This window comes from Salvia splendens, chromosome 10, assembly GCF_004379255.2.
Source record: "Salvia splendens isolate huo1 chromosome 10, SspV2, whole genome shotgun sequence".
In the NCBI taxonomy this organism is placed as follows: Eukaryota; Viridiplantae; Streptophyta; class Magnoliopsida; order Lamiales; family Lamiaceae; genus Salvia; species Salvia splendens.
This window is the reverse complement of record NC_056041.1, coordinates 26,260,608-26,282,165: the sequence shown is the minus strand read 5'-3', so window position 1 is coordinate 26,282,165 and position 21,558 is coordinate 26,260,608. Positions and strand designations below refer to the sequence as shown.

The window sequence follows — 21,558 nt, the reverse complement described above, 5'->3', positions numbered from 1 at the left end:
ATTCCTTTTTGGCATAGCCAAAACAGATAGGCATCATAAAACAAATAATTTTATGACATGATAACCTTTAAAAGAAAGTAAGTGCAATTTTAGCAAACTGAAGTCATTTCATAGATATTTGATAAATTTTTATCCACACTTAATGTGTTGGATATAAAGCCCACCTCGATACTTCCAAAAATACCTATAACACCCCTTACTCGGTTAGTTTTAACCAAATAAGTGACGTTACTTTTTGGTACGATCGATAAAACAAAATCTGCCTATTTTTTTTCATTCTGCAAACACTTAACATACAACACTATCATAAAAGAAACTAAACCTGATAACATCACTATTTACTACTATACATAACAAAATAACATTAACCTGTTTAGCTAGATATATACAACTCCACTAGCAAAGAGAAGGTTATAACCTTACATTCGTAACCCAACTATTTACAACAAAAGATAACCTAAGCATGCCACGTGTAAACTCCGACTGTACCAGCAAAAAGGGAGGTGGTGACTTGACACGTGCTGCTGCCAACTAGCGAGTTCACTCGCTTCTATACTCTGCAAGAGGGAGAAGAAAGGGGGTGAGCTTCGAAAAGCTCGTAGTGTAATCGCATTCCAGAATAAAACCTCTAAAACTTCAATCTATATTACTATCACAAGTAAACACTTTATTACCTGGAATGTCGTACAACACATATTCAATTTATATCGGCATCAATATACAAGTTCAAATCAATGTCACCCAGTATAAGCATTCATAACAGTTTGAATCATTTATAGGATTCACATATATCGTTTACAGACAGTACAACATCACAATCATATTAAACATGTAATACTTTCAACAATAACCATCTATCACCTATCAATCAGAACTGTATAACACAATACAACATAAATTTACCTGAGGAAAACATAACTGTTTAAAGAATTCAAAGCGCAACCATATTATTTCAAAAATGAAAAGTCACATTCAGCCCCCAAGTTATGCTTAGTGATGGACACGGGTACACGGACACTATCTGTAGCCCTATGAGAGCGTCTATCATGTAAGTCCATATCGGACACTGTAATCTTCCATATGGCCTATGCAAGGCAACTTTCATATATTACCCATATAGGGTACATTTCAACTATCGATATATCATATAGACCATCGCTTCGGTTATCCAGAAGACGAGTGATCAACAAGTGTGCAGTACTGCTGTCCTATGGCATGCCAACTATACCATGTGATTCACTCAAGCAATGGGGCATAACGCAACTATTTCACTTCAACTTTCACATTATTCAACACATATAGCTATTTACATCACTTTGAAGTATACAAAATCCACACAATCATTTTTAAGTTCTATGGCATAAGCGTACGAATCACACAAACAAGCACTAATATTTTTTGAAGTTAAAGGAATTAAATTCTAGAACACGCGTACACTACATGTACATGTAAAAAAAACCGCTATTACTTGCTTAGTCAACCCTGGAGGTGCCCTTTTCCCTTATCGCTTATGCTTGCACTCGGTTCACCTAATTTTTCAAACAATCACATATATAAATTATAAATAAACACTTAAAGCACAAATATCACATCTATCTATCTCCCTTTTAGCATAAAAACATTTATTCTCAACTTTTAAAGCTTTAGAAAATATTGACTGAACTACATCATCTTCACATAATAAACTGACTTAGTTCGGTGATAGCTAGGGGTCGAGCACTATACCAAAATAAACCTCTAGGTATCTATTTTAATTACAAAAAAGGTTCTCCTCAAAATTCCAAGGTATTAGGGAGTTATGAACGTTTTACTACAGCCTGCCAGTTTGTGACAGATTCTGGCGACTGTTTAAAATGAATTTTTAAAAATAGCAAACGTTGATGAAATGCTCTGAAATTTTTCAGACATCTTTCCAACACCTGATAGTATGCATTAAAACTTTTATAATATAAATTCTAGCATTTTAATGTGGCCGAAACTGATCAGTACGGCAGCACCAGAACAGCCTACAAACAAGCTATTTCTCCAACAAAAGAAATCCCATAACAAATCAGATTTTTCCTATCATTTTCATGCTTAACTATCATATCATACTTCCAATTGCATAATTCAATAGCCAAATGACACCGAAGCATCAAAACAACAAAATCCCCAATTCTATGAACCCTAATTTTCGACCAAACAAAAAGAATCACATCAAATTAACATCACTACTATACTTAGAAACATGATTGAGGAGGTTATGGAGGAATCTAACCTCTAATTTCAACTATTTTCCAAAGATAAGTGGAGGTGGGTTAGCAACCTAAGCTCCAAAATTGAGGGGAAGAAGGGGAATTGAGAGCTTGGATTGATGGAGTGTTTTACATGTTACACGATGGAGCGGCCGGAGGAGTCGTGGTGGCTGATCGGAGGGAGAGAGCAGGCTGTTGTGTAGATTACAGAGAGAGAAGAGACTTGGAGAGAGAGGGAACGAAAAAGAGAGTAGAAGGATGGGGATCAATTTTTGTTTTTAATTTCTATATTCTTATTCCTAATTTTTTCCCTATAAGACACGTACTTTTTCCTTAACTTACTCATCATTCTTTCAAAACTTTTTCTTTCTCTTTTTCTTTTTCTTTTTCTTTTTTTCTAAATCTCTCATTAATTCTATCTTTCCTATCTTTAATTCTTTTACTCCTAAAGAAAACATATGCATACAAAACCACTAACTAATATAAGATCTAATCTCTAGTTCTCCTAAGGTTGGGATATTACAACTCTCCCCCACTTAGGAAATTTCGTACTCGAAATTGATACCTGACTCAAAAAGGTAGGTGTATTGTTGTCTCATCGTATCTTCCGGCTCCCATGTAGCTTCTTCTATTTTTTGACTTCACCACAATACTTTAACAAGCGCTATTCTTTTGTTTCTAAGCTCTTTCACCTCTCTTGCTAAAATCTGAACCGGCTCTTCCTCGTATGTCAAGTCTGGTTGTATTTCAATCGATTCAGCCTGGGTAACATGAGAAGGATCTGATCTATATCTCCTCAACATTTAAACATGGAACACATTATGTATCTTTTCTAGATCAGGTGGTAATGCGAGTAGATATGCTACTGGACCAACGCGTTCTAAAATCTCATAGGGGCCAATAAATCTCGGACTCAACTTTCCTTTCTTGCCAAATCTGAGCACTTTCTTCCAAGGAGACACTTTTAAAAATACTTTGTCACCAACACAAAACTCAATGTGTTTCCTCTTCAAATCTGCATAAGATTTCTGTCTGTCAGCCGCTTCCTTCAATCGATTTCTTATCAATCGGACCTTTTCTTCCGTCTCTTGTATAATTTCAGGACCCACAATCTTGTTCTCACTCAGTTCTGTCCAACATAGCGGGGTTCGACATTTACGGCCATAGAGTGCTTCATACGGAGCCATCCGAATACTCGACTGGTAACTTTTGTTATATGCAAATTCTACCAACGGCAAGTATTTTTCCCATCTACCTTCAAAGTTGATGACACAACTTCTTAACATATCTTCTAGAATCTGTATTACTCGTTCCGATTGACCATCTGTCTGTGGATGAAAAGCTGTACTAAGGTGTAGTCGAGAACCCAAAGCTTCTTGAAATTTATCCCAGAATCTCGACGTGAATCGTGGATCCCTGTCAGATATTTTCAAGCTAGGCACTCCATGTAAACTCACAATTTCACAAATATACAACTCAGCCAACTTTTCTAGTGAATAATCAGTTCTTACCGCAAGAAAGTGAGCTGATTTGGTCAACCGATCAACAATTACCCAAACTGAGTCTTTCTTCCGATGTGATAAGGGCAATCCCACAACGAAATCCATCGTGATTCGATCCCACTTCCATTCTGGTATAGTGATTGATTGTAATAAACCGGATGGAACTTGATGTTCAGCTTTGACTTGTTGACATGTTAAGCACCTTGCCACATATTCTGTAATATCTCTCTTCATACCATGCCACCAATAGAATTCCCTCAAGTCACGGATACATTTTATTTCCTCCGGGATGTATAGAATATAAATTGTTGTGCGCTTCTTGGAGTATCTCGTTCTTCAACTCTTTGTCATCAGGCACATACAATCTTCCTTTGAAATATAAGTATCCATCGGGACTTTGATCGAATCCATGTGTCTTCCCTTGAGAGATCTGATCAAACTTAATCTTCACTTTATCATCATTCTTTTGAGAATCTTTAACTCGCTGAATCAGTGTCGATCTCACTCTTAGTTCTGCCACAAGATTTCCATCATCTGATATTTCCAGCCGTGCATTCATCGCTCTCAAAGCTGCAATTGATTTTCTGCTGAGTGCGTCTGCCACAACATTCGCTCTACCTGGATGATAATCAATCACACAATCATAATCTTTAAGTAATTCTACCCATCTTCTCTGTCTCAAATTGAGTTCTTTTTGTGTAAGTAAATACTTAAGACTATTGTGATCTGTGTAGATATAACATATTTCACCGTATAAGTAGTGTCTCCAAATCTTCAAGGAAAATACAACGGCTGCCAACTCTAGATCATGTGTAGGATAATTTCTCTCATGTGTTTTCAATTGTCTGGAAGCATAAGCAACTACCTTGCCTTCTTGCATCAATACACAACCTAAACCATTATGTGATGCATCACTAAATACAGTGTACTCCTTTCCCGACTCAGGTTGAATTAGCACTGGTGCTTCTGTCAAAATCGTCTTTAGTTTTTCAAAACTTACCTGGAATTCATCACTCCAGTTAAATGACACCTTCTTCTGAAGTAGAGTAGTTATTGGCTTTGCTATAACAGAAAATCCCTTCACAAACCTGCGATAATAACCCGCTAAGCCCAGAAAACTTCGAACTTCTGAAAGATTTTTCGGAGTTTTCCACTGTACCACTGCTTCAATCTTCTTCGGATCTACTCGAATTCCCTCTGCAGATATAACATGACCCAAAAATGCAACTTCTGACAGCCAAAATTCACATTTACTGAGTTTTGCATACAACTGCTTATCTCTCAATACTTGCAAGACTGTTCTCAGATGTCGTTCATGATCATCCTTAGTTTTAGAATACACAAGTATGTCATCAATAAACACAATTACAAACTAATCAAGGTATGGTTGAAAAACCCGATTCATCAAATCCATAAAAGCAGCTGGGCATTCGTCAACCCAAAAGGCATTACTTTGAATTCATAATGGCCATAACGAGTTCTGAAAGCCGTTTTAAACACATCATCATTTTCACCTTCAACTGGTAATAACCGTATCGTAGATCAATCTTCGAAAATATGCTTGCTCCCTTCATCAGTTGATCAAATAAATCATCAATTCTAGGCAAAGGATATTTGTTTTTAACAGTTACCTTATTCAACTGTCAATAATCAATACATAGTCTGAATGATCCATCTTTCTTTTTCACAAACAACACTGGCACTCCCCAAGGTGATACACTCGGCCTTATAAACCCTCGATCAAGTAATTCTTGAAGTTGAGCTTTCAACTCTTTCAATTCTGTCGGAGCCATTCTATAAGGAGCCATTGATATCGGTGTGGTGCCTGGTATAACCTCAATAGCAAATTCAACCTCGCGTTCTGGTCGCAAACCTGGTAACTCTTCAGGAAACACATCAGGATATTCTAACACTACAGGTATATCAATTAACTTCAGATCCTCTGCTCGTGTATCTAGAATATAGGCTAAATATGCCTCACAACCCTTTCTCACCAGCTTACGAGCCGTAGTAGCAGAAATCACATTATCAAGGTAGTTTGATCTCTCACCAACCACTATCACCTCATAGTCATCTAGTGTGTACAATATTATTCTCTTCTTACTGCAATCAACTAGAGCACGGTGAACATACAACCAATCCATTCCCAGAATGATGTCAAATTCGCGAAACGGTAACTTCATCAGGTTGGCTAAAAAGAGGCATCCTTGAACACTTAGAGGACAATTTCTATAAACTCGATTCACTACCACACTCATACCCAGGGGATTTGACACTAAGATATCATATTTAGTCTTTTCTAAGGGTAAACTATGTTCTTATATGAGTTTATCACAAATATATGAATGAGTAGAACCGGGATCAATTAAAGCAATAACAGACACATCAAATAATGTAAAAGTACCAAGTATAACATCAGGAGCATCAGAATCCTCGCGAGTCCGCATAGCATAAGCACGTGAAGGAGCTCTCGGTGCTGGCCTCTGTATGGGCTCAGATGCTGACCTCTGTCCTCGTGCTGCTCCAAACCCCCTTTCGGTTCCACGACCTTGTTGCACCCCTGGCGCCGATCTAGTCTCAGAAGATACTTGTCCCCTCGGACACTCTCTGTAGTAATGATCCTTAGATCCACATAAAAAGCACGTCCCCAGCAGTTTTCGGCATTCACCATGGTGAGGTCTTCCACAATGTTGGCACATTGGTACTCTGTCTGATCCTCCAGTACTAGCCATTGAAGTTGCATGTTGTCTTGGCCTAAACTCTGACATTTGACTTGGTCTTTGGCCTTGGAATCGACTAGGCGCTGAACTCCTGTTACCTCTAAAGTCTCTGAATCTTTTTCCCGAGAATCGAGAAGCCGAGTGAGATGATTCTGCAGGTCGTTTCTCTTGATTCATAAAGCCCTCTTCAACTTTCTCAATAACTTTAAGTTGTTCAAGAGTCCGGGCAGCGTGTGATAACTTTGTCAAATCTGATGTCTCCAATCCAACTAGTCCAGCCTGGATAATACTCCTCAAACCCCTCCTGAACTTCCGACACATATCCACATCTGAATAATTTATCTCTGGTGCATATCTCGAAAGACGTCGAAACTCAATCTCGTACTCTTGAACAGTTCTTCTACCTTGAACTAACTGTAGAAATTCTTGTCGTCGGTCTTCTATGTACTGCTCCCCAACATAGCATTCACGAAATTTACTCAGAAAGAAATCCCACGTCACCATGTCTGGAAGAGTAGCACGAGCCACACTGGCCCACCACCTATGAGCCTCTTCTTTCAAAAGTGCAGTTGCACCTTGTAACTTTTCATCTGATGTACAAGTCATGCAGCCGAATATTCACTCTAATTATTCCAACCAGTACTCAGTCTTGGTTGGATTATCATCTAGTTTACCTCTGAATTCTTCCGCGTGATATTCATGCATCTGTTTAAGGATGGAAGATTGACTTGGTGGCACATTCCTAGCAATCTGTTGCATTGCAGTTGCCATAGTGCGTAATATATCATCCTGCCCCGCCATAGGAGCAGCAACCTCGGCAAAAGGAACGTCCTCAGACTCAGAATCAGATGAAATATATAAAGGACTAGAGGCTTTTTCACCTGACATCTCGATCCTGATTAAAATGGCAGTTGTGTCAAGTCACACATATTTCAAACCTATGTAGCATGCTTCTATACATATTAAAGACTCAACTAAAGCCCGAGAATCACCTAAATCTGGGCTCTGATACCAAACATGTAACACCCCTTACTCGGTTAGTTTTAACCAAATAAGTGATGTTACTTTTCGGTACGATCGACAAAACAAAATCTGCCAATTTTTTTTCATTCTGCAAACACTCAACATACAACACTATCATAAAAGAAACTAAACCTGATAACACCACTATTTACTACTATACATAACAAAATAACATTAACCTGTTTAGCTAGATATATACAACTCCACTAGCAAAGAGAAGGTTATAACCTTACATTCGTAACCCAACTATTTACAACAAAAGATAACCTAAGCATGCCACGTGTAAACTCCGACTGTACCAGCAAAAAGGGAGGTGGTGACTTGACACGTGCTGCTGCCAACTAGCGAGTTCACTCGCTTCTATACTCTGCAAGAGGGAGAAGAAAGGGGGTGAGCTTCGAAAAGCTCGTAGTGTAATCGCATTCCAGAATAAAACCTCTAAAACTTCAATCTTTATTACTATTACAAGTAAACACTTTATTACCTGGAATGTCGTACAACACATATTCAATTTATATCGGCATCAATATACAAGTTCAAACCAATGTCACCCAGTATAAGCATTCATAACAGTTTGAATCATTTAAAGGATTCACATATATCGTTTACAGACAGTACAACATCACAATCATATTAAACATGTAATACTTTCAATAATAACCATCTATCACCTATCAATCAGAACTGTATAACACAATACAACATAACTTTACCTGAGGAAAACATAACTGTTTAAAGAATTCAAAGCGCAACCATATTATTTCAAAAATGAAAAGTCACATTCAGCCCCCAAGTTATGCTTAGTGATGGACACGGGTACACGGACACTATCTGTAGCCCTATGAGGGCGTCTATCATGTAAGTCCATATCGGACACTGTAATCTTCCATATGGCCTATGCAAGGCAACTTTCATATATTACCCATATAGGGTACATTTCAAGTATCGATATATCATATAGACCATCGCTTCGGTTATCCAGAAGACGAGTGATCAACAAGTGTGCAGTACTGCTGTCCTATGGCATGCCAACTATACCCTGTGATTCACTCAAGCAATGGGGCATAACGCAACTATTTCACTTCAACTTTCACATTATTCAACACATATAGCTATTTACATCACTTTGAAGTATACAAAATCCACACAATCATTTTTAAGTTCTATGGCATAAGCGTACGAATCACACAAACAAGCACTAATATTTTTTGAAGTTAAAGGAATTAAATTCTAGAACACGCGTACACTACCTGTACATGTAAAAAAAACCGCTATTACTTGCTTAGTCAACCCTGGAGGTGCCCTTTTCCCTTATCGCTTATGCTTGCACTCGGTTCACCTAATTTTTCAAACAATCACATATATAAATTATAAATAAACACTTAAAGCACAAATATCACATCTATCTATCTCCCTTTTAGCATAAAAATATTTATTCTCAACTTTTAAAGCTTTAGAAAATATTGACTGAACTACATCATCTTCACATAATAAACTGACTTAGTTCGGTGATAGCTAGGGGTCGAGCACTATACCAAAATAAACCTCTAGGTATCTATTTTAATTAAAAAAAAGGTTCTCCTCAAAATTCCAAGGTATTAGGGAGTTATGAACGTTTTACTACAGCCTGCCAGTTTATGACAGATTCTGGCGACTGTTTAAAATGAATTTTTAAAAATAGCAAACGTTGATGAAATGCTCTGAAATTTTTCAGACATCTTTCCAACACCTGATAGTATGCATTAAAACTTTTATAACATAAATTCTAGCATGTTAAAGTGGCCGAAACTGATCAGTACATCAGCACCAGAACAGCCTACAAACAAGCCATTTCTCCAACAAAAGAAATCCCAAAACAAATCAGATTTTTCCTATCATTTTCATGCTTAACTATCATATCATACTTCCAATTGCATGATTCAATAGCCAAATGACACCAAAGCATCAAAACAACAAAATCCCCAATTCTATGAACCCTAATTTTCGACCAAACAAAAAGAATCACATCAAATTAACATCACTACTATACTTAGAAACATGATTGAGGAGATTATGGAGGAATCTAACCTCTAATTTCAACTATTTTCCAAAGATAAGTGGAGGTGGGTTTGCAACCTAAGCTCCAAAATTGAGGGGAAGAAGGGGAATTGAGAGCTTGGATTGATGGAGTGTTTTACATGTTACACGATGGAGCGGCCGGAGGAGTCGCGGTGGCTGATCAGAGGGAGAGAGCAGGCTGTTGCGTAGATTACAGAGAGAGTGAAGAGACTTGGAAAGAGAGGGAACGAAAAAGAGAGTATAAGGATGGGGATCAATTTTTGTTTTTAATTTCTATATTCTTATTCCTAATTTTTTCCCTATAAGACACGTACTTTTTCCTTAACTTACTCATCATTCTTTCAAAACTTTTTCTTTCTCTTTTTCTTTTTCTTTTTTTCTAAATCTCTCATTAATTCTATCTTTCCTATCTTTAATTCTTTTACTCCTAAAGAAAACATATGCATACAAAACCACTAACTAATATAAATTCTAATTTCTAGTTCTCCTAAGGTTGGGATATTACAATACCCTTCGCAAGCTCGGTTTCAAAAATCAACTCCTTGAACACGCCCTTCTTGAAAGAGGGTATTAATTCAGTTAGTCGTAAGAACATTCTTAAAAGATGATATGCAATGATCTTACATGGGATATGCATCCTACGTTCAAGGTTTAAATTAAAAGAAAGTTCATTCGATTCAAGCTCGCGGCACTCTAAATAATTTAGAGACTTTAATTACTTGAAAAAAAAATCAGAAAACTCATTAAGCCCATATTTTAACTTATCCATAAGAAATTCATCAAGAGATCAAATATTAATTGACTCTAGAGATTTGAAAAGAAAATAATTAATCGTGAGATTAATTATTTAATCAAACCGAACGATTTAAGAAATTATTTAAAACCACCATCAATTAAACTGAAAAGCCCAACATCTCTCATTTCCTCTCAAAACTCGGCCCAAAGAGAAGATTTAATGGAGCCCAATCAAATTATTAAAGTTTTGGCCCAACATGAGCCCAAGTCCTAAAATTCAAAAGTGAACCCTACATTCACCATCCAAAACAGATTTGTCTTAAGAGGGTGGGCGCCTCTCTCTTCTCCCCTCTTTCTCTTTCACCGATCTCTCACTCTCCCTCGTTCCTCTCCGTTCACCGGCGTTCGGCCGGTCATGGCATCGCCGGCGAGCGCCACAAGCACCGCGGGCTGCACGCCGCCCACCTGTCCACCGTCAGCAGCTCATGGATTAGTCCTGATGCCTTTGTCACGCTGTTGCTCGTACTCCCACCGTCCGCTCCTTCTCGCGCAGCTGCGTCGTCGTCTACCAGGTACGTCCCTCTTTCCTTTCTCATCTTCCTCTTTCTCTTTATCACACACACACATACACACGCTTTCCCCTTCATCTCTCACTTCCGTTCTTCCAAAACAGGTCCGGCAGCCCCGTCGCTTTGTCGGCTCGCCGGCGTGTGAGCCCAGCCGCCGTCGCGGGGTTGGGGAAGCACGGTCGTTCCGGATGCGGCGTCGCAGCCGCCGGAGCTTCGCTGGCAGCTGGTGTGTCGAGGGGCAGTGGCGACGCCAGAAGGGCAGCGGGGTGCTCAACGTTCGAACTCTTAACGCTAAGTCTTTGTTCTAATGCTTGATATTTAGATTGTGGTTGAAAGAAGTTTGTGGTTTCAAATTTGTTCTTGAAAGAAAACAATGTGCTCAAGACTTTTGATTGTGAATTTTAGTTAAAAGAACATTTGGGTATGAACATACATGTTTCCAAGTCCTTGATAGCATGAAAAGTATGTGATGGTGTTGGATGAAGTCTCTATATTTAGCATGTTAAAAGAATCCTAGCATAATGGTCTATAGATGATTGAGGAGACAAAAATGGTTTGGAGTTCAAGTATATTGGTTCAAGTATATGATGGCAAAGTTGAGCACGAAATGGTGAGCATGGTTGATCTATAAATGTTGGTATGAAAGAGTATAGTTTGAATGAACTTACCCTGAGGAGATGAGGAAGAAGAGGTGACGATGAGAGACTCAGTTTTTCCTTTAGCTTTCACCTTCTATATCTTTACTTGATGATACCCTTCCTTGAACCAAATTTTGATGGTAGCTCTTTGTTGGTGAAGTAAAAGAATTTGGAGTGTAAAGGAAGTTATATATATATATAGACAAAAGAGAAACAAAAAGCATGGGATGAACAAATTCTCCCATCTCGTCATTTCAAAACGATGGCTATTAAATGGGGTCGTCATTTGGAAAACGTGAAATTTCATTTGGAGTTGAACTGTCGTTCGTAGAACACGAACCGTCGTTTGGAAAACGTAAAATTTCGTTTGGAGTTGAACCGTCGTTTGGAAAACGTGCTTGATGTGATGCGGTTCATCTTTTTTTTGTCAAACTTTTCGTCTTGATATGATGTCGAAAGTGTATTTGACACGTGGTCTATTCTTTCGTGTAGGTATCGGGAGTGCAAAAATTGTGGTGATCGAGCAAGACCCGGAGGATGGAAGACGGGCTGTCCCGGGGCTGCCCGGCACTCGGCACGGCTGCCCGGCGCGAGTCCGTCCCGGCACGACTCTTGTGATGTCCGAAAACGTGTTCATATTCTAATCTAGCATCGAACTCGTTGTAAAAACGCTTTTGGACTTTTATTTGCATAAAGAACCTCTCAAACTAGCTATTAGTTCTTCACTGCTAAAAGAACTTCATTCATCTGATGACATGATACTTACTTTAAACATATCACTCGATCACAACGCGAGGTAAAAGAGATTAGATACGAGTAACAACACTAAAGAGTCGATTTTCCACAAGTTAGAACCAAAAAAAAAGAAGCGGGTGTTACATTATCTCTCTTATTTCAAAAAGAGTGAAGGAACCATTCCGATTGTTATTGTTCAAATTTGCAAGCCTAATTTATTTAGAGGTTTCATTTCTCAAACATTTGTCTCTTTGTTGTTTGTTTTTCTTCTTTGTTTCTTTGACACAAACTGTATTCATCAAATATTTTCTAAAGACTCGAAAAGTACTCATTATTTGAAAAATATCCGATCATATAATTCGATGTTTGGATTTACCTCTATGGGAGGTAAAGTTGATAATAGTATCAACACTGGTCATTCTCCACCCACTTTTCTTTGGCATGGCGAAAATTACCACTTAATGGGTAGTCTATTGCCTGAAGATGGTTGTCTCCCAAAGTTTGCCCAATTGTACATTTATGATACGGAAAATGAGATTAATCGTAGAATAAACTCGGTGAGGTATGTCTATTTTCTTACATAAATAAATTATTTAATTTGTAATTTAACTAATTTGTGTTGAATTAAATATTATTTTATAGGGGGAGGAATGATTTGAATAATCTTCATTCAGAAATAGTTGTTGATCTCCAAAAAATGTTGGATGAAGAAAATGTTTTGGTCAAATCCTTCCAAATGATTAAAGACAAGATTAATCAAGAAAATCATCCAAATGTCAGTTTAAGATTACTTGGCAAGAGAGGTAGGGATGGAAGAACTTATAACCTTCATACTGTTTCTGAGGTGGTTGGTGATTTTGATGAAGCTTTGGGTGATAGAGATATTATTGTTGAAAAACAATCAGGCCGATTGCTACGTATTACTGAACGAAGTCCTTCTTATCTTGCACTTCAGTATCCACTTCTTTTTGCTTATGGTGAGGATGGTTATAGCGAAGATATTGGTTTTTCAGATAGTTGCACTTCTTCAACCAAAAGAAAGAAAATTAGCCCGAAAAAATATTTTGCATACCGGTTGCATGATAGACTGAATGAGTGTTCTGTTATTTTGTACGCTCGGTGATTATTCCAACAATTTGTTGTGGATGCTTGTACTATGATTGAGACTGGTCGTCTAAGGTTCGTATGAACACAGCAGAAAAAATTGCGGGCTGAAATGTATAATGGTCTGGCGGAGGTTGTTCTTCGAGGTGAGACAGATGGTTCAATGCATGATAAACGAATCATCTTGACTTCAAGTTTTGTTGGTGGGGCAAGATATATGATTCAAAATTACCAAGATGTCATGGCTATTTGTAGATGGGTTGGTTATCCAAATTAATTTATTACCTTTACCTGTAATCCGAAGTGGCCAGAGATTGTTAGATTTCTTGGGGCAAAAGGGTTGAAATCTGATGATCGACCCGATGTTGTTTGTAGGATTTTTAAAGTTAAGTTGGATAATTTGATAAGAGATCTTAAGACCAACAAATTTTTTGGAGCTGTGAAAGCAGGTTTGTTATCATTCTTTAGAAAATTATGTCTTTTATTTTAATGAATTTCTTTATTCTATTTTCTAATTCATATGTTGTTTATCTCAATTTTTTTGCAGTTGTGTATACTATTGAGTTTCAGAAATGTGGATTGCTTCATGCCCATATTTTGCTTTTCTTAAGCAACGAGGACAAATTACCTCAACCTAGACGCATTGATGAGATTATTTCTGCTGAAATTCCTGATCCAGTAATTGATCCTTGCTATTATGAAAATGTCAAAGAATTCATGGTGCATGGACCATGTGGTGCTGTTCGAAAATCTTCTCCGTGCATGCGTGATGGAAGTTGTTCAAAATATTTTCCAAAGCAATATCTCGATGCCACAAAGTTTGATGATGATGGTTTTCCGGTTTACAGACGTAGAGATAATGGTCGTGTAGTTATGAAGGATGGTGTGCCCTTGGATAATAGATACATTGTTCCACACAACCGTGCATTGCTTATGAAATACGGTGGTCACATCAATGTTGAGTGGTGCAATCAATCGCAATCCATCAAGTATTTGTTTAAGTACATAAATAAGGGTCATGATCGTGTTACGGCGTCTTTTTTCCAATCTGGTGCGGATGGTGCTAGGCAGAATTTGGATGAAGTTAGTTTGTACTATGATTGTAGGTATATATCGTCATGTGAAGCTGCTTGGAGAATTTTCGGTTTTGAAATTCAATATAAGGATCCTTCTGTTGAAAGACTGAGTTTTCACCTTCCGAATGAACAACATGTTATTTTTAATGAATCTGATCCATTAGATAACGTTCTGAATCATCATACTATTCATCAAAGCAAGTTTTTGGGTTGGATGGAGGCAAATAAGATTTATTCTGAAGGTCGAATTCTCACTTATGGCGAATTTCCAACCAAATTTGTGTGGAGAACCCATCATTGGCAACCTAGAAAACAACGATTTTCCAGAGGGAGGTTGTTTTATGTTGCTCCAGGTTCTGGTGATATTTATTACTTGAGATATTTGCTGAATATTGTTAAAGGAGCTACATCATACGAAGACATTAGATGTGTGAATGGCGTTCAGGATACGTTTCGAGATGCCTGCTATGCTTTAGGATTGTTGGATGATGATAAAGAATATGTTGATGGCATTATAGAGGCATCCTTTTGGTCTTCTGCGCATTGTATAAGATTGTTATTTGTGAGTTTACTGACATCGGAATCTATTTCAAGGCCGGATTTTGTTTGGCGAAGTTGTTGGAAATATTTATCAGAAGACGTTCAGTATAACCAACGAAAATTGAGGAATCATGCAAGTATACAATTAATTTATTAATTTAGAAAAGAAGTTTGATTTACATATTATTGTTTAGTTGCAAAAATTGATTATATATTATCGTAGGTTTCATGCTGAATGACGAAGAAATTCAGAATTTTGCATTGGCAGAGATTGAGAAATTGTTGTTAAATGTTGGGAAAAGTTTGCACGATTTCCATGGCATGCCTTATCCAAGATCGGAGTATTTTGAATCATTTGACAATAAGTTGATTAGCGATGAGTTGTGTTATGATCGTGAATCTTTAGGAAGAGAACATTTGGACTTTCTTTCCAAGTTCACTGATGAACAACTTTATGTTCATGATACTATTATGTCACCTGTTTATTCAAGTGATGGAGGAAGGTTTTTTGTCTATGGTTATGGAGGTACTGGTAAAACTTTCATTTGGAAGTCTTTGTCAGTCGGGATACGTTCTAAGGGTGATATTGTTTTAAACGTGGCTTCCAGTGGCATAGCTTCCTTACTTTTGCCTGGAGGTAAAACAGCTCATTCTCGATTTAAGATTCCCATCATTGTTAATGAAGATTCTATGTGCAATATAAAACCAGAGAGTGCACTTGCTGAACTGATTGTACGAGCTAAGCTTATCATATGGGATGAAGCTCCGATGATTCATAAACATTGCGTAGAAGCCGTGGATAGGACTTTCAGAGATATTATGTGTGTATGTGATGAGCTCAGTACAAACAAACCCTTTGGCGGAAAAACAATAGTTTTTGGTGGTGACTTCAGACAAATCTTACCAGTTGTTCCTAAGGGTAGTAGGCAAGATGTTGTGAATGCCGCTATTAACTCTTCATATCTTTGGATGAATTGCACAATTCCGAGGTTGACCAAAAACATGCGACTTTTGAGTACTGCATCTTCTGATGAAGTTTCACGATTGAAGGAATTTTCTTCTTGGGTTGCTTCTATTGGAGATGGAGTTGTTGGTGGTACAAATGATGGTGAAGTGACTATTGATCTTCCTTCTGACATTATTTTGTCTAATTCTGGGGATCCTCTTAGAACAATTATTTCAACGATATATCCGTCCTATATGAATCATGAAGAGTTGAGTAATTGTTTGCATGATTGTGCCATACTTGCTCCTACTTTAGAGGTTGTTGATGAGGTTAACCAATTCATGATGTCGTTGGATCAGTCTCACGGTCGAGTTTATTTGAGTTCTGATAGTATCTCAAACTCAAATTTAACCTCAAATGGCTTAGCTGAGATACATTCTGTGGAATTTTTTAATAAGTTGAAGTGTTCAGGTACATCTAATCATGAATTGTTGTTGAAAGTTGGTACTCCTGTGATGTTGTTAAGGAATATAGATCACTCGAATGGATTGTATAATGGCACCAGACTGGTAATTACGCATTTGGGTGATTATGTTTTGGAGGGACAAGTATTGGGTGGCCATAATGTTGGTCATAAAGTTTTGATTCCCCGAATGTCTTTAATACTATCTGATCCAAGGTTGCCATTCAAATTCCAAAGACGACAATTTCCTTTGGTTGTGTCGTATGCAATGACCATTAACAAAAGTCAAGGGTAATCTCTGTCTCATGTTGGATTATTTTTACGAAAATCAGTCTTCAGTCATGGACAATTGTATGTTGCTATATCTAGAGTTACGAGTCGTGGAGGTCTCAAGATTTTAGTTTGTGGAGATGAAGATGATAATAGAAGCGATGCTACTGTTAATGTTGTTTACAAAGAAGTTTTTCAAAACTTATGAACTATTGGTTGGTTTGTTTTTGTTTTCTAATTTTTCTCTTTAATCTCTACTTGAATAACAGGTTCTTTATTTGTGTATCTTATTCTAACTGACTCATACTCTTTGATCATTAGTCATGCATCTCTTATTTGTCATTTATTTTACTCCACTTATATCATAAGTTAAAATTGTATAAAATTGATGGAACTATATGAAATATTTCATTTATAGTTGATGAGTGAATTCTTCATTTATTATAAATGTTTTATTTATAATCACATTTATGGTTTTGTAAATCTTTATATTGTTTTTAATTCTTAGTTTCTATATTTCATTAAAATTTATATTCATTATTTAAAATTTATATGCCCCGTGAATTTATATTCATTATTTAAAATTTATATGCCCCGTGCATAGCACGGGTGTGAATACTAGTTTGAAATAACATGAGAGTTAATGCACAATTGGTAAAGTAAGAGAAATGAGTGGAAAGGTAGTTAAAGTAGTATTGGTGGATAGCAGGACTCACATTATTATTAGTGTTCAATGAGTTAATGTTGGGTTATAATGATATAAGTTGTAAATAAATTGATGTATATGAGTAATGAGTTGATGATAACTTTCAATAAAAGTAAATGCCTCTACTTTGATGAGACGGATGAAAATGAAAAATGTACATATTTTTATTAGACGGGTGAAGTAATATTACACAATCAAACTTAATTTTTAAACCTAATTTACAAGATGAAATCCAATTCGAGTAAAATAAAAATGAATAAAACTTGACATAAATTCATTAATTTTTGCATATGTCGAAAATAATCAGTCCTATTACATAAATATATCATTTGATTTTGCGTGCGATATTTAACATTTAACATATTAATAATAAGATTTATAAAAAAAAGTAGCAAACTTTGTAAAGATATACGGTAAATTGATAAATGTGTGAAGCATGAAACGCAAACCGTAAATTAACAAAGTTGCCAAATCTAGTCTGTTTTTTTACCAACCTCACATTTATCTATTTCAAACACCACTCAATTTCCACCCTGGCCGTCCCCGCCATTCCTATATATATTCCCTTCCCCATCTCTCCAGAATTAGCAGATGTAACCAAATATCTCTGCATCTGTTTCCTCCATTTCCCATTTGGCTCTCTCCCTCTCTCTCAGAATTCAATTTCCAGAGAGAAGAGAAGAGAGGAGAGGAGAGGAGAGAGACCCCCCTAATCCTTCAATCAACCTTGCCAAATTATAATAGGACACGTGCACCATGCCTTCCAAGTCGTCCATGGAGGAGCTCTTCCTCCCCTCCACGCCTGGCAAATTCAAGGACAAATCGCACCACCGCCAGCAACACCACCGCTCCGCCACCTCCCTCTTCCTGTGGGCCCTCTTCCTCGTCGCCCTCACCGCCGCCTTCCTCAGCTTCCTATTCAAGGATAAGTACTTCCGATCCAACTGGGAGAGCCACGTCCGCTCCTCCGCCCAGATCCGCCGCCACAACGGCTTCTCCGTCCTCGTCACCGGCGCCGCCGGCTTCGTCGGTTCCCACGTCTCCCTCGCTTTAAAAAAGCGCGGCGACGGCGTGGTCGGCCTTGACAACTTCAACGATTACTACAATCCCGATCTAAAACGCTCCCGCCGAGACCTCCTCACCGCCAACGGCGTCTTCATCGTGGAAGGCGACCTCAACGACGCGAAACTGCTCGCGAACCTCTTCGATCTCGTCCAATTCAGCCACGTCATGCACCTCGCCGCCCAGGCCGGCGTCAGGTACTGTTAGTATACCTTGAATCTTTACTTCTTAAATTTTGGATAAGAACTTTGAAGGAAAGTTTGATTCAAATTCATTTGAAAATTCAATCGAATTAATCATTTTGATAGTCTCAACCGCAATTATAATACAATCTGATGATCATCATCAGGTACGCGATGGAGAATCCGCACTCGTACATCCACAGCAACATCGCCGGCCTCGTCACGCTTCTAGAAGCTTCCAAGTCCGCAATGCCCCAGCCCTCCGTCGTGTGGGCCAGCTCCAGCTCCGTCTACGGCCTAAACGAGAAATCCCCCTTTTCCGAGTCCGATCGCACCGACAAACCGGCGTCTCTCTACGCCGCCACCAAAAAAGCCGGCGAGGAAATCACACACACCTACAATCACATCTACGGCCTCTCAATCACCGGCCTCCGCTTCTTCACCGTCTACGGCCCCTGGGGCCGCCCCGACATGGCCTACTTCTCCTTCACCCGCGACATCCTCGAAGGGAAACCAATCACGATCTACCGCGGCAAAAATCACGCGGATCTGGCTAGGGATTTCACCTACATCGACGACATTGCGAAGGGGTGCATCGGATCGCTGGACACGGCGAAGAAGAGCACGGGATCGGGGGGGAAGAAGCGGGGGCCGGCGCAGTTCAGGATCTTCAATCTCGGCAATACATCGCCGGTGACGGTGCCGATGATGGTGGGGATGCTGGAGAAGCATTTGAAGGTGAAGGCGAAGAAGAATTTGGTTGAGATGCCTGGAAACGGCGACGTTCAGTTCACGCACGCGAATATAAGCTACGCGCGGAGCGAGTTCGGGTACAACCCGACTACGGATCTGCAAACGGGTCTTAAGAAGTTCGTGAAATGGTACATATCTTATTATGGTTACAATCACGCCAAGTCTGTATAGATGTTTTTATTTTAGGGATTTTTTTTGAGAAATGAGAAAAATACATGGGAAATGGATACAAACAAAGGTTAATACATTATTTTGTTTTTGATGAATTGTATGTTTTCTTTTCATGTTAAAACATCATGACCTTTTCACATCGCTTTCGTCCAAATTTACGTAAAAAAGAATGTTGTAGCAATCATAATAATAAGTGTTCGCCGTTTCGCATCTGACTGAGTATGTCGATTACGGTTGGTTTTCACCCAAAAATGGTTGAATTTGAAAATATATTCATTATTGTTTGTAGGATTCATAGTTGTTGCTTCTTTCATTTTATTTTGGGATTAATTGATAATGGAGTACTAATTTATTTAAATTTAAATACACGTGGATGACTATACCATTATTTATTAAGATAAAATATGGAGTAATTGATAATTTATTTGAATATACTAATAAATGCACGATGAAAATTAACAAAGATAAAATATACTCCATTCAACCCTTATAATTTATCACCGTTTGACTCGGTGCGGATTTTAAGAAATATAACACATCCTACGTTCCATAGTAGTAGAGTCATTTTGTCATTTTGGTACGTTCCATAATAGTGGAGTCGTTTCCTTTTTAGTAAAAGTCAACATTTTTCTTCTCACTTCTCTACTTTTCCTTCTCTCCTACGTTATTATCTTTTTATTTAATATATTACACACTTTTTTCTTAATCTCCATGCCGAAAATAAATGTCTCAACTACTATGGAACGGGACGAGTATTAGTTTTATAATAAAATGTGAATGAGAATGAGTTAGTAAAATATAAAGTCCACTACCAAAAATAATAAAAGTGAAAGGTGACAAATTTTAGGGACACGTAAAAACGGAAATAAGTGATAAATTTTCAGAAATAGAGGGACTAATGTTTTATAAGACTTCTTCCATTTTAAAGGCCAGCTAAATGAGAGCCCCCCTCCTGCAGTTTTGTAGAAGTAGAAGGTAAGGGGAGTAAAATGTTTGGTGTGTTTTTATTCACTATTATGATATTATGTGGCACACTAATTTACGCAATTTAGTTTTGTGTAAGAAGTGGAGAGAGTAAAGTAAGTAGAGAGAAATATGTTTCCATTTTTAGTAATAAGTCATCTTGGTTGAGACAAATCAAAAAGGAAAGTGAATTATTTTCAATGGGATTGAGCGAGTATATTATTAATATTGAAATGAAACTTAATTCTAGAAGGGGTTCATATTAAAGATAACGTATGAGGTACAAATTTTATTTTTATAACCATGTGCTTAGACCGTCGTCCGTGGTATTCCTACAAATTTTCTTAAATGGAATTATATTTTTCTACAAGATATGAAAATATAATTCTAGCTTTTCGTATTACACATTGAAATAAATACATATATTGTATAAATTAATAGATGGAATCCAATGCATTACATGGATGCGATGAAATCTAGTAGCGAATGAGGTAAACCCACAAATATTAATACTCTCACCATTCGGACTAAAATAACATATTTTTCAGTGCATGAAATTTTAAAAGTTGTTAACTAATATATTTAATTGGAAAGGTGAAAGTGGATGTAAATGTTAATTGGAAACAGAAAAATTGAATATTTAATTATAAAAAGTAATTACTTGTATTAATTGTCGACTAAGATGATATATTTTTTAATCTATACGAAATTTTAAAAGTTGTTGATTAATATATTTAATTCTAAAGATAAAAGTGAATATAAAATTTAATGAAAATGGGAAAAACAGAATAATTAATTGTAAAAAACAAGTAATTGTATTAATGAAGAGAAAAATTAAAAAAAATACTATGTACTCAATACTCCCTCCGTCCCAGTTTAAAAGTAAGATTTTGTTATGGCACGAGTTTTAAGAAATTGATGGAGTGTGTAATAAATAAAGTGAGGTAATGGTTGTTAGAGTGCGTAATAATTGGAGTGAGGTAGTGAAAAATGAGACCATTTTAACTTTTTGTATGTTTAAAATTTTGTTTTGTTTTATTTTTATGAAAGTAATGTCATTTAAGTGTAAATTTGATGAATAATGAGGTTAAATTTTATATCTAAATAT

The 21,558-nt window shown here is 37.3% G+C and overlaps 3 protein-coding genes and 1 long non-coding RNA gene across 4 annotated transcripts; 2 read left to right on the top strand and 2 right to left on the bottom strand.

The window, feature by feature from the left end:
• Positions 1-6,054: 6,054 nt before the first annotated feature.
• Positions 6,055-7,344, bottom strand: LOC121752844. The gene is made up of 2 exons (XM_042147933.1): positions 7,131-7,344; positions 6,055-7,046 (listed from the first exon to the last, which is right to left on the bottom strand). Exons 1-2 carry the CDS (start codon positions 7,342-7,344, stop codon positions 6,055-6,057), a joined length of 1,206 nt encoding a protein of 401 aa, XP_042003867.1.
• A 128-nt stretch (positions 7,345-7,472) lies between these two features.
• Positions 7,473-9,794, bottom strand: LOC121751250. The gene is made up of 3 exons (XR_006040037.1): positions 9,547-9,794; positions 8,730-8,818; positions 7,473-7,846 (listed from the first exon to the last, which is right to left on the bottom strand). It is a non-coding gene; the product is annotated as an uncharacterized LOC121751250 (long non-coding RNA).
• Positions 9,795-13,430: 3,636 nt separating this feature from the next.
• LOC121752843 lies at positions 13,431-16,638 on the top strand. The gene is made up of 4 exons (XM_042147932.1): positions 13,431-13,577; positions 13,623-13,767; positions 13,866-14,939; positions 15,158-16,638. The coding sequence occupies exons 1-4, from the start codon at positions 13,431-13,433 to the stop codon at positions 16,636-16,638; spliced, it is 2,847 nt and encodes a 948-aa protein (XP_042003866.1).
• Positions 16,639-17,884: 1,246 nt separating this feature from the next.
• On the top strand, positions 17,885-19,582 carry LOC121752480 (UDP-glucuronate 4-epimerase 1-like). The gene is made up of 2 exons (XM_042147579.1): positions 17,885-18,578; positions 18,731-19,582. The coding sequence occupies exons 1-2, from the start codon at positions 18,076-18,078 to the stop codon at positions 19,485-19,487; spliced, it is 1,260 nt and encodes a 419-aa protein (XP_042003513.1). The 5' UTR covers positions 17,885-18,075; the 3' UTR covers positions 19,488-19,582.
• Positions 19,583-21,558: the final 1,976 nt, after the last annotated feature.